At 42.3% G+C, this 12,390-nt stretch overlaps 2 protein-coding genes across 5 annotated transcripts; one reads left to right on the top strand and one right to left on the bottom strand.

Annotated features, from left to right (window-relative positions):
* The first annotated feature begins 215 nt into the window (after positions 1-215).
* On the top strand, positions 216-4,706 carry LOC115735434 (putative phospholipid:diacylglycerol acyltransferase 2). The gene is made up of 6 exons (XM_030666665.2): positions 216-1,026; positions 1,378-1,600; positions 2,085-2,368; positions 2,603-2,945; positions 3,276-3,541; positions 3,636-4,706. The coding sequence occupies exons 1-6, from the start codon at positions 530-532 to the stop codon at positions 4,117-4,119; spliced, it is 2,097 nt and encodes a 698-aa protein (XP_030522525.1). The 5' UTR covers positions 216-529; the 3' UTR covers positions 4,120-4,706.
* A 749-nt stretch (positions 4,707-5,455) lies between these two features.
* Positions 5,456-11,407, bottom strand: LOC115735435 (protein SAAL1). Of its 4 annotated transcripts, none has more exons than XM_030666667.2 (11): positions 11,091-11,407; positions 9,958-10,335; positions 9,555-9,620; positions 9,273-9,412; positions 8,583-8,709; positions 8,336-8,484; positions 7,718-7,853; positions 7,159-7,243; positions 6,790-7,058; positions 6,431-6,567; positions 5,456-6,265 (listed from the first exon to the last, which is right to left on the bottom strand). In XM_030666667.2, the coding sequence occupies exons 1-11, from the start codon at positions 11,199-11,201 to the stop codon at positions 6,244-6,246; spliced, it is 1,620 nt and encodes a 539-aa protein (XP_030522527.2). In that variant the 5' UTR covers positions 11,202-11,407; the 3' UTR covers positions 5,456-6,243. The 4 variants fall into 4 exon arrangements, with proteins under 4 accessions (XP_030522527.2, XP_030522529.2, XP_048140625.1 ...); XM_030666669.2 differs by having other exon boundaries at positions 5,456-6,234; XM_048284668.1 differs by having other exon boundaries at positions 5,456-6,254; positions 6,434-6,567.
* Positions 11,408-12,390: the final 983 nt, after the last annotated feature.

Genomic DNA, 12,390 nt, shown 5'->3' with positions numbered 1-12,390 from the left:
TTTTACATTTTAAGTAGAAAAATGAAGTTAGTAACTAAATGAATTTATTTATGGGATTTATTTATGATGAGGTTCCGTGAAGTTATTTCTTAATCTAAATTAGCTCAATTATAGAGAGAGAATTATGTATACAACTCATGAAAGCACGTGTCTCGATAGTTCAAGAACAGCACACTAGACCTCTGTTTCACCTTCCCAACATTTGTCTCCGAAACCACCACCCAATTTCTCTTGCAACCTTTGCATGAGAGAGAAGGCAGAGCTCAAGCTCTAATTTGACTCGCTCTCTCTCTCTCTCTCTCTTCTCTGGTCGTCACGTATGTGTTTTCTTGCGCACACGCAGAGAGCCCCATATCACCCTCTTCTTCACCACGTGGTCTTTCTTCGCCTTTTGGCAATGCCGATATAAGCCCATCACCCTTTTGGTTCCGCTTCACCCTGTGCCCAGCATCAGCAATCCCAACAATGCTTTGTTCTTGATGCTTTCCTTCCTTGCCGAAAGGAGCAATTTTTTGTTTGGAGCACCGAAATGGGTTCCGTTCTTCGGCTCTGGAAACTCTGCTACGTGGAGCCAGTGAAGTTCCAGTCGTTTGGGTCCAACAAGAACGCTGAGAAGAGGCAGCAGCAGCAGCAGGAAGAGAGAAGCGTTTCCGAGGTTGAGAGTGTGGTTCAAAAGAATGGTCGCGATGACGATGACGATAGGAAGAAGAAGAAGAACAGGGGGAAGAGGAAGAGTAGAGAATGGAGGTGCGTTGACTCGTGTTGTTGGGTGATCGGGTGTTTGTGCAGTGTCTGGTGGCTCCTGTTGTTCCTGTACCACTGGTTGCCGGTTGCATTGCCTGGGTTTCAGCCGCTCGAATCGCCCGGGGCACGGCTCAGCCGAGAGGGCGTGCGCGCGCTCCATCCGGTGGTTCTCGTCCCCGGCATTTCGACCGGCGGGCTCGAGCTCTGGGAAGGCAAGCCCTGCAGTGAGGGCTTATTCCGGAAGCGGCTTTGGGGAGGCAGCTTCACCGAAATCCTCAGAAGGTTGGTGATCCGAGTTGCCATGTTACAATCGCGTTTTTAATGCATTTGGTGGACATTGATGGGATGTAACGTGTTTCTTCTTATGGTCAAGTCAGCTAGTGTAGCAGCAAATTTAATGATCTGTCGAGTGCTGTCGTATTCAGATAGCATGTGTTTGTTTCAGATGTAGGTTTTCCGTTTCTGTGCTTCGGTTTTTAATCTATTGTTTATATCTCGGTGTATGCTTGTGTTCATTGCCAAACTCAATTAAATCTGGCTCAGTTGCATACCATATGACCAAAAATTTTAGGCAATCTGTAAGTTTGGATGGATGGGGAACTCACCTGAGTGACCATGGCTCATGTATTGTAGGCCACTTTGTTGGTTGGAGCACCTCTCGCTGGACAATGAGACTGGACTCGACCCCCCCGGGATTCGGGTGCGGGCCGTTCCGGGGCTGGTTGCAGCGGACTATTTCGCACCTGGGTATTTCGTGTGGGCCGTCCTCATTCAGAATTTGGCTAAAATTGGTTATGAGGAGAAGAATCTGCATATGGCTGCTTATGACTGGAGATTATCATTCCAGAATACAGAGGTAGTCTACTACTCTACTATGTTTACCAGAGTCAGGAGTAGAATCATCTTTAATCACTGTATCATCATCTTATAGTCCTTCATTGCCCGGAAAAGCAATCTACACATGATATCATTCAGGCATTGCTCCTCAGTCGTTGCTAATCCACATAATGTTGTTAATTAACAGAGCATAAGAGTTTGGACCGACCGATTGCGTAGTGAAAACCCTTCTCCCTAAATTTTGACTGAAGCTGATTCAGGGAAGCAAGACATTATCATAAGAATGTTATCAATCTACTTTGGTTTGGTGCAGTATAATTACTTACTAGATCTTTATGGTTTTGAAGTACGTGAATATCGAACAAGAGCCAAAAGATAGCTGTCTGCATCTCCCGTTGTCCGATTTGAGAAGCACCAAGCTGTTGTCTTACTTAGCATAGTGTAGAACAAGAAGTTATTGGAAGTCCTGCAGATTCGAAGATACCTAACTGGATGTCATGCAGATTAGAGATCAAGCTCTCAGCAGATTAAAGAGCACAATCGAGCTCATGTATCTGACCAACGGGTGCAAGAAAGTGGTAGTGGTTCCTCACTCAATGGGAGTCCTCTATTTCCTTCACTTTCTAAAATGGGTCGAAGGGCCACCTCCCACGGGAGGCAATGGCGGACCTGGTTGGTGTGCCAAGCATATTAAGGCAATTATGAATATCGGTCCACCATTTCTCGGCGTTCCAAAGGCAGTTAGTAACTTACTCTCCTCCGAGGGCAAGGATGTTGCCATCATCAGGTTAGCTGTTACTTGCATCAAACGACTTTTTGCTATAGAGTATCGAATCTCATTAAGGTAAACACCATACTTCATGTGCTAGGTTCAGGTTAAAATCTGATCTTATACAAATTCCGAATGGCTGCAAACGAATTGGGATAGTTGGAGAAAATCTAAAGCACAGTAACTTGTTTTCGCCAGTGAATGATTGCTATGAAGATTTTAATATGATGGTTGTGCTACATGGCTTTGCAGAGCAATGGATCCAGGGGTTCTGGATTCCGAAATTCTCGGGCTTCAAACTCTCGAACATGCTATGCGCGTAGCCAGGACATGGGATTCAATTATCTCGTTAATCCCCAAAGGAGGAGAGACAATCTGGGGCGACTTGGATTGGTCTCCAGAAGAAGGGCACGGTTGCGGTCTGGCTAAGAGAAGAACCCTGCAATCCTCTGGAACTAACATGAACTCAAACCGTGCCGATGGAAAGATAACTTTCAGCGTCATGAAAGAGCCTGCAAAGTATGGAAGAATAATTTCTTTCGGCAAAGAGGCATCGTATTTACCTTCTTTGCAGCTCCCAAGTGTTGATCTTAAGGTACAACTGTTTTCCTCGATTTCAAGTCTCGTGTGTTCTAGATTTTCGGTTTCATGATTTTCCAGCGTGGGGTCTCCATACATCATGTTTTTTTCACACGTGCCAACTCGAAAGATGTTGTGTCATAACAAAGTTCCAAACTCTCCTAATCATTAGCTCAGAGAAACCTCAGTATATGGTGTAGTAGAGGATGTCTCCTAGATTTGCAGGCTAAAATGTCCTCTAGGATTGGTTTATCATTAGTTTTACTTATTCCTAGCGGGGGCTAGTCTTGTCTCGTGCCCAGTGTATACTGTGCACAGCTAATGTTCTTCTGACGACGCTACGCAGGAGCTTTTACTTGGAAGCCCCTCGACCATATCTAACTCGACGTGTCGAGAGGTTTGGACTGAGTATGACGAACTCAGCAGAGAAAGCATCCGAGATGTCGCGGACAATAAGGTTTACACTTCTCGAACTCTCCTCGATCTGCTACGTTTTGTGGCCCCCAAGATGATGCAGCGCGCCGAGTCTCACTTCTCTCATGGGATAGCTGATAATCTTGATGACCCCAAATACGACCACTACAAGTACTGGTCGAATCCACTCGAAATGCGGTATCTATCAATGACTTGACATTCTATCATCTTAAGAACTCTCTTGCTTGATAAGTGTAAAGCTTCTGTTCCATTGGACATAATACTATTTCAGGTTGCCGGATGCTCCTGACATGGAAATATATTGCTTATACGGAGTCGGAATTCCCACCGAAAGATCATACGTCTACAAGATGGCACCCACTGGCAAATGCAAGAGCATTCCCTTCCGCATAGACAGCACGGCCGAGGGATACGAGGACAGCTGCTTGAAAGGCGGGGTCTACTTTGTGGATGGTGACGAGAGCGTGCCTGTCCTTAGCTCCGGCTTCATGTGCGCCAGAGGGTGGAGAGGGAAAACGAGATTCAACCCCTCCGGAGCCACTGCATATGTGAGAGAATACCAGCACAGGCCACCAGCGAGCCTGCTCGAGGGCCGAGGTGCAGCGAGCGGGGCCCATGTTGACATCATGGGCAATGTGGCCTTCATCGAGGACGTCCTGAGGGTCGCCGCGGGGGCCACCGGCGAGGAGATTGGCGGCGACAGGATCCATTCCGACATCATGAGGATGTTGGAAAGAATAAACATACGGCTTTGATTCTCTGGCAGAGAGATTGATGAGCGATAAAGTGACAGGCTTCAGGGAGATGAAGCTTCTGCAAAACTAATAAGGTAGAGAGAAATGCAAAAGCAGAAAGAATTTGCAGGTCGGAGAGGAGAAGAACCAGCCACGAGACATGTATCTGTTAGCTAAAGTTGGAGAATAAGGGCTGCTCTTAGGAATCTGGCTCGCGGTTGTGATGATCCCCGCTGCTGATCTGATCGTTGACTAGGCAGAGCTAGATTTTGGTCTTTATGTAGAGGGGTTAACAAGAACATAGGCTTCTGCTAACAGAGTCGTCTTCCTTGTCAGCTACTTTCTGGGTTGGTATGATGAGATCAAAATAAAAAGTTCGGAACTTTTTTAGCTCAATCGATTCTTTCTGTTGTTTGTTCCGAGAGGGAGTCTTCCAAATTTGAGGACGATATTTAGGCATGACATGGGCTGGCCGAGACTAAAGGGGCTAATATGGCTATCGATGGAGAGGTATGCCATTAGTTTGTGAAGATTGATTGGTTCTATTGTCCTTTCCTCGTGGTTTGGGGATGGTTCAAATTGATCCCATGTTAGTGCACTTTGAGATGTGTAAGCTTCCAGGACACTCCTCGCGATTCGCACGAAGGTGACCACTGCCCCGAGGGCAGCCGCGCCTTGCAATTCATGGCCACGGGTGAAGGTGGTCATGGCCTCGCTAGCCGCAGCCACGATGGCCTCGCTTAGCCTTGGCGAGGGCTGCAAAGCCTTGCCAGGTAATTGGAAGAAAAAGAAAAAAAGAAAGAAAAAGAAATATAAAAAATTTAAAAATTCAAAAGTATCGTTAGAAATTATTATTGTCGGCGTCAATCAGTCAAAATTGACCTGACGAACTGAATTGACATAATTGTAAAAGTTTAGGACTTAATTGACCAAAAAAAATATAATTGAATATACATAATTACAATAAATTTAAAACTTTTTTGATAATTTTTCATGTGGGAGAACTCCCTATGACTAGAGATGACAAAATAGGTCTTGAACCCATATTTGACCTATGTTTCTGTGAATCTTTTTGTGACTTGAGAACTCCAAAATGCCCAGATGCAAATGAAGTGTAGCCAGAGTTTCACGACAGATAGTAAATGGAGCCAAGTTGTTCAATTGGTTCCTCCTTTCCCCTCTTTTCTCCTGTCGAAATGGGTTAAAAATTAAAGCACGCACGATATTACAAGGGAAACAGAATTAGGTTTTATATTCCAGACGGTGTAGCAACCGACTTAATCACAGAGGAGGAGCATATGACAGTTCAACTCCTTCCATCTTCCAAATCATAAGCAAAAAGAGTAGCAAGCATACATGACATTCTAAGTAGGATTTTATAATCGTAGGAAGGTAAGTCAAAATAGGATTTTTCATAGTATCATCTTGATTGCCTAATTCTCTGATCTCAAACCATAGGGAACATCATTACTAAGCAGGAACGAATTAACAAGCAGAGGAGAGAAGAGTATACTCAGGAAGAAGAAATTTTGAGGAGAAGCAGCTCAAACACGCCAACTCAAATACCTTTGGGAGACGACTACAAGATAAATGCACTGTGTGTTGCAATGACAAAAGCCCCGTACAATTAGAATTGAGACTACTCATGTACTTCGCAAGTCCCCACCAGGTAGAGAAGCAATTAACTGAATGCTACTGCATCGCTTATCCACAAAACCAGGCAGCCCTAGACATAGTAAGAGAGACATCCATAGCCTCGTGGAAAGTACAGACTGCAAAAAGATGCCTTCTCCGAATGTTCAGTCTACGTGAACTTTAGACATTCCATTGGGATGGCAACGATTTTCAGACGTCTAAATGCGCAGAGTTCACTCCATGGTTTTCATGATCAAATTCATCGGATGGATGCAGCAATGTTTCCGCAAGTCCAATGAGATCTCTAACATGCACGATGAAAAGTATGTTGCTCTGCAACCCTCGTACATGTGGCAAGTTCTTTTGATGACAGATCGGTTGAAATGGTCCCTCAGGATGCGTCTGCAAGAGCTAAATCCTTGCAGACAATCAAAGTGGCATGTGGAACATTGAAGAACAAGTACTAGTAGTGCCAGCGTGCCACATCCAGGCTTCAATTACCTGGTAGGATTAACATACCATGAACAAGCAGCTGTCAGAGAAGGAATTACACAATTAATAGGACAATGTGGATAGCTCTCTCTCTCTCTCTCTGAATTGACAATGACCTCAGAAAAAAAAGGTCTTGAAACTAGCAGGTACAAGAAATTTCATAAAAACAGGCTCAGTAATAATAATATCCCGAAAAGATGCTTACTTGATATATCTTTCACAGCAGTGAAGCAACTTATCAACCAAGGATCCATCAACATGATGCTTTCCTGACAAACTGTTCTCGTCAGCATTATCCTTCAAAGTTTTCCACTGGTGTAATAAACTAGCCATCCGTTCAAGCTGTTTAGAAGGTAAAGGGAGACAAATATTTTGGCAAGCTAGCAACTTAGGTTCAACATCAAGCAAGATGCACATTAACGAAGATTTAGGTAATTCTTGTAATTCACAATAATAAGCAGTTAGTTTACTATGTTAATCTTTACTAGTGCCTCCAGTAAACGAATCCCTGGCTTAGTCGATTGCTGTTTTCACATCGAAAATGATATTGTAAACATAGGATACGGCCATAATGACATTTGATTTAGTCTCACAACCATCAGTGCTTCCATGTTTAATGAATGAATCTGTTTGATGGTCCAAAAGATCTTCCTCGATCATATCACACTTGCTCGCAAGAACTGACACATATTGATACAAACTGGAGAATCCCGTTTCACTTTCCTTAATATGAACCAACAATTGGACAATAATACTCCACAGAGCATTCCGTGCTTCTATGTCATTTGCAGCAAATGGTAGTATACCAAGCAAACCCTGTAAAAAGGGCAAATCTGGAGGATATCGGACGTCAGTTCCATTCTAGTTGTACGATGTACAAGTTCAAGAGAAAAATCAGGTGGAAGATTCAATTGACCCAGCAGAGTAAATTACCTTGTGACATCTCTGTAGCTAGGTTGGTGACATCAGACATAATGTTTGCCATCAGAACTGCTGCAGTAACACAAGAATCGGCAATCTAGGAAAAAGCATCACAAAAAAGAAAGGTATGGTTCTGTCAATTTCACTGCCATAAGAGACTAGTAATGTATAAATTCAAGTCCCCGACAGGATACTATGCCAAGATTTCATTACGAAGGTACCAAGGGGGTACTGCCCCTATGCAAAATGGCTTCAGATAGAAGCCACCCATTCAAGATGCATAAATTCAATCAGCTGCTGGATGCTACCAAATTTTCAGTAAGAGATAAGAGTACTTAGTTGGTGCGTGCACCTCTGCACCCACTCCACCAACAGAATTGATATCTACAGTACCAATCTATTCCTGAAACTGCTAAAAGACTGGATATGCTTAAAAAATCGATATCTTCAAACATGGATGGTTCCACAAATTAAACAGCCACGCATTGGATGTTTTTTACATTGCCAAAAACTCCTAATGCAGTAATGCTTGGATATTACTATTGCATGCTCACCAGCAACATGCACTTACCTCCATCTTATCAGGAAGTTTGACCAGGTCACAAACAAGTCCAATGAGTTCCTTATTTGACGAGATTTTGTGAGAATGATCATCCATCACAGACAATGCCTCAATTGCTCGGAGAATTACATCGAGCACAGGGTATCTGAAATGATGGATACACAAATTACTACAGGAATTCCATGTGGCTCCTCAAGTCATAACTCTCCGCTGAAAATGCCCTGCCCCGCCCCCAACACTTCCATACATGCACACAGGAACACACATAAACAGGCACTCAAATGCGCGTTTATGCACTTTAAGAAAGATACAAAGTTGATTGAAAGAGGAAAAAAAGAAAAAAGAAAATCCCATAGGCTTTCAATTGCAAATGTTCTGTGAAGAGTTCTATAAGGAATTGTAGATCTAATGTAGACCGATAAACCAAAATGTGTGTCTTTAACAAAGTATGCTCAGCATAGCACATGAAGCTACAATGTTACAAATCAATATCACAGCATTTTGAAACAAAACTCTCGAAAACTGCAACTTATGAAGATTAACTACTTCACCCTCTAAAGAGTTTAAGCACCTTCCCTCCACTAGGTCCCTACTCGTCAACAGTCGATGCAGAAAGTTCAAGAATACCTTTCGGGGCTTTTTTCACTTGTTAGTTGGCTCATCTCATAAGCCAGAAGTTCGAAGAGTATATTTGGCAGGCCAATATCAACCAAAGGAGGAAGAAGAATTGGCGCAACCAGTTGACTTTCTGAGATCGTTAAAAGTAGCCCAACACACTGTTTGAGAAAGAAAACGCTTTAGCCATAGAAACAATTTCTGTTCACATGAGATATTTCTTGACATAAAAGAGTCAAACATCTATTGTACCACCAACCTTTTCTATAAGCAGTGGATTCAAGGTGTTCTCTGCAATCCAAAGAAGACGACGAATAACATGGTCAGAGAGCAAAGCCTCTGCCCAAATATTGCTTTCATTACCTTGAATAGCCAATGTCAAAAACCTGTGTAAATGCCAATCACAAGATGTATGACAAACTTAGAAATACATCATGAGCTAGCCTGTGCTACGAAATAAAACCCCAGCAATATCACCTGAAACAATGCAATAAATTTTAGATATAACGACACAGCCAGCACCCAACTAAATCTTATCCTCAGCAGGAAAAGGAAGATGCAAACAGAAAGCACATTACGACAAGAGACTCTGTGATTTCCTTATTCTTGTCAATTAAAAAACAAAAGAAGTCCTTCTCTAGTCATTTAATGGAGTCGCTGACAAGAATTAAGGAAACACCCCACACAGAACTATAAGAAAAAGGACATGGAGTGAAGAATAAATAAGGATAACCAACCAAATTATCGAGCAAGTTCTTTAATTAAATAGAACAGTTACAGAAGCATTTTAGTATTGCGGGAAGCGAGCAAGAAGAAACTCAACACTCCCAAACACCCCAACACAAAAAAAACGCAAAATTTGAGGGTTCTTCTGAACTGTTTCCTGAATAGAATTTTTCTCTATGACCATACAAGCAGAAGGAAAACTTTCACATAACTAATATAGTACCGGCAAGCTTCACACAAACATTGTGTATCGTCCAAAAACAGTTGATCCACAATTGCATCAACGAGCCCTTTAGTAGAAACTATGTGCCTCATGAGAACCTCATGGCAAGCAAGATTTCCTATAATTCCAAGACAAATCTCCTGAAAACCAATAAAAGCAAGAAGAAGTGTCATAAGATGAGTACGGTTATTCAGAACCAACTGGTCCACCATTCCCAATATGGTTTCCAAATGCCCAGCAGCAGAACTTTATAAGAAAAAAAGAGCTTGGAGAGTAGCTTACCCTAACCCTAGCGGATTGGGGGACTGTCGGGTTTGCCAAAAGCACGTCCAAGACAAGGTTCTCAACCTGTGTCATGCATAATTTAAAAAGAGTAAGTAGCTGCCCAGTTGAATCAGATACTAACTTGTTGTATTATAGAACATTTTGCTTTAGAACCGTGGCTTCTTTTGCAAGTAACACAGCTCAGGCTGCGTGCTCCTAGAGAGGATGGAGCTCATAGAAAATGTGAAGAAACAATCGTTGAATATGACTATAGAAACCACAGAGACAACAAATGTCGAGAACAAATTTTTTTAATATCCGGTGAACAACCAATTCGCCCTTTTTGCAAAAGTTTCCTACTATTGTGTCATAACCAGATAAAGTCCTAGCATTTGTAAAACTAGGATGTAATCTCGCATACCATGAGTTCTGCATGAGTTTGGCTTGCAGCAAGGTCCCACAGAATGCAACCATTTCCTTCCCAAACCTCTTCTACTACAGAAGCTGTGGGCAATTCATTTCTGCAACCTGACTCTCCATCAACTTTTCCTTCTTCACAGGCAGATTCCTTGTTGTCATCAATAATGTCCATTATTTCAGAAGGCTCTTTTGCTGAACCTTGCACTCTCGTACTATCTGGTGGGGCCAGCTTTTCCTCAATCAGATCCAAGTTAGACTTCTGGGAATTGTTTCCCTCAACTCCACTGGAGCAAGAGTTATATGTCTGATAGGGTGGTAGAAGCTTTCGTATGAGGGAAATTATGTAGCTGGGATCAACTGTTGTTGAGAGTTCAAATGACTGCACATAACAGGATATTTAAGGAGAATTAGACCATTCCATCTCACAACATTTTTCTCGATGGTCTCTCTATCAAATAAATAACATTAAAATCACAAAATGATGCAGATATGGGATCCACAAGCTCTTTCATAACAGCTAAAGTTAGAATAAGAAATAGACACAAATGATCTTGAACAGCAGCAATCTACAACAGATTGGGCGCACCTACCGCTAAAGTAAGAGCAACTCCACCACAAAGAAGAAAGCACAAGCATCGTGCAAGGAACAAAATCATCAGTCATTTGATATCACACGGCAAGACTAAGGCCAAAATGTCCCGTAAATTCCCACGAGTAGAGAAAATAACCTAGGAAATTCCATATCTTCCTGGATCATATCACCGCCATGGCTGCTTTCGTGTTTTTAGCAAAGAAGAGAAGCTTAATCCTGACAGTGACCATCCATACATAGCATCACCATGCAATTATACCGTGGAGTGAAGTGGGACGAAGAACCTAACAAGACAATGCCACAAAAAGCAGAGAGCGTCTCCCAGAAACTAGCCACTTCCGAGAAAGAACAACCATCAACCCTAGTTCCCGACAGTCGAAATGCATCTCCGGCAATCGGCAGTACTTCAATTGCAACAACACAAGCGTGGCGTAAGATGAACGAACAAACTAGTAACGGACTGTGTTCTGACTAAGACAGACCGTTCTCCACATCCTCAAACGATGCGATCAGACGAAATAGGAGAGCACGAGGGATCGTACCTCGTCGGGAGGTGCGACGGGATGATGAGCCGGCGCATCTTCGTCCAGCGCGTGCTCCTCCTCCTCCTCCTCCTCTTCGTCTTGAAGAGCCGATTCCAAGTCGACCGCCATAGACCGTCGTCCGGTGCGGGTAGGGAGAACCCAGCTGAGCTTAGAATAGATTACCCTATCTGGCACTAGCACGAACTTCGTACGTTCTCTACTTTCTCTTCTGCATTTGTTTTCGGTGAGAGCGGTCGCCGGAAAACTCTCCTCCGCGCATTACAAGTCACGCCTTTTGTCTCCGGCACCGGCTATCAACCCCATGGATATGGGCGGTGGGCCGGTGGCGATGCATGGTTCTGAATTTTTAATTTATTCATTAACATGTCGTATTTTAAATTTCAAATTTATTAAATATAGCTTCTGAATTTTTTCATATATTTAATTTAGTCTTTATATTATATGAAAATATTTGATATTATTTTTCTATTAATTAAAATTTCGAGACAACATCGAATTAAAAGTTTAGTAATTACATTAAAAAAATTAAAATTTTAGAATAAGGTTAGGGATTGACCACATTGCATGTTGAGTCAAAATTCAGAGAGCATTTGTGTTGCTATTCTTTTATGAAATTTTTTTGTGTTTGGGTTTTTTCTAGGCCAGTTTTTTTTGTGTGTATTAGCTAAATCTAAAGAAAATATAGTTAATATGCAATCTTCATTGTCCACCTTTATATATTTCGGACATTTCAGAAGTGTTAGCATCGAAATGTCAACGTCCTCCGTTATAAAGTAAAAGTTTATCTTTTTAATATCAGCAAATTACTAGCTTGTGATCATTAGCTTTTTCTGTCAAAATAAATTTTAATGTACTGTAACCGAAAAAATTAATATGTTATAAGTGTCATGTGTATCTTATAATTATATAGAAAAATCACTTGTGCACCTACTTTGATAAGAATACACGACTTTCGCCGGAGGAAAGCTAGGCACGGCAAGTGATGTCACTACATCGAGTGAGAGTGGACCGACCCTCGCTTGGCGAGGGCATTCGAGTCTTGCTCGATGGTGGCGACTGTGCTCACCTAAACCCTCGTTGAGGGATGCTTTCTCACCTACTTTAGTCTCTATTTCGATCTTAGTTTTAAGTTTTTCAAATTTTGTTAACGGGGTTGTACATGTCAATAAAATGTGGGTTTCGCCACATAAAAATCAAGTGGACTAGGGTAATGAAATTGATCCTACGTGAAGAGCACAACGGCCAGATAGAAAAATTAAGATCAATTGAATGTAGACTAAAGAGGACATGGACCCAT

The sequence above is a fragment of the Rhodamnia argentea genome, chromosome 8, assembly GCF_020921035.1.
Source record: "Rhodamnia argentea isolate NSW1041297 chromosome 8, ASM2092103v1, whole genome shotgun sequence".
Lineage (NCBI taxonomy): Eukaryota > Viridiplantae > Streptophyta > Magnoliopsida > Myrtales > Myrtaceae > Rhodamnia > Rhodamnia argentea.
Note: the sequence above shows the minus strand (reverse complement) of the source record. Positions and strands in the feature narration are given on the sequence as shown.

Excerpts from the sequence above, each read along its gene's own strand:
- LOC115735434 (XM_030666665.2), top strand. The coding sequence starts at position 530 with ATGGGTTCCGTTCTTCGGCTCTGGAAACTCTGCTACGTGGAGCCAGTG. Across the intron at positions 2,369-2,602 it reads AAGGATGTTGCCATCATCAG|AGCAATGGATCCAGGGGTTC; the intron begins GTTAGCTGTTAC and ends ATGGCTTTGCAG. Across the intron at positions 2,946-3,275 it reads TCCCAAGTGTTGATCTTAAG|GAGCTTTTACTTGGAAGCCC; the intron begins GTACAACTGTTT and ends GACGCTACGCAG.
- LOC115735435 (XM_048284668.1), bottom strand. The coding sequence starts at position 11,201 with ATGGCGGTCGACTTGGAATCGGCTCTTCAAGACGAAGAGGAGGAGGAG. Across the intron at positions 9,621-9,957 it reads AAACTCATGCAGAACTCATG|GTTGAGAACCTTGTCTTGGA; the intron begins GTATGCGAGATT and ends TGCATGACACAG. Across the intron at positions 6,568-6,789 it reads AATCAAATGTCATTATGGCC|CTTGAACGGATGGCTAGTTT; the intron begins GTATCCTATGTT and ends CCTTCTAAACAG.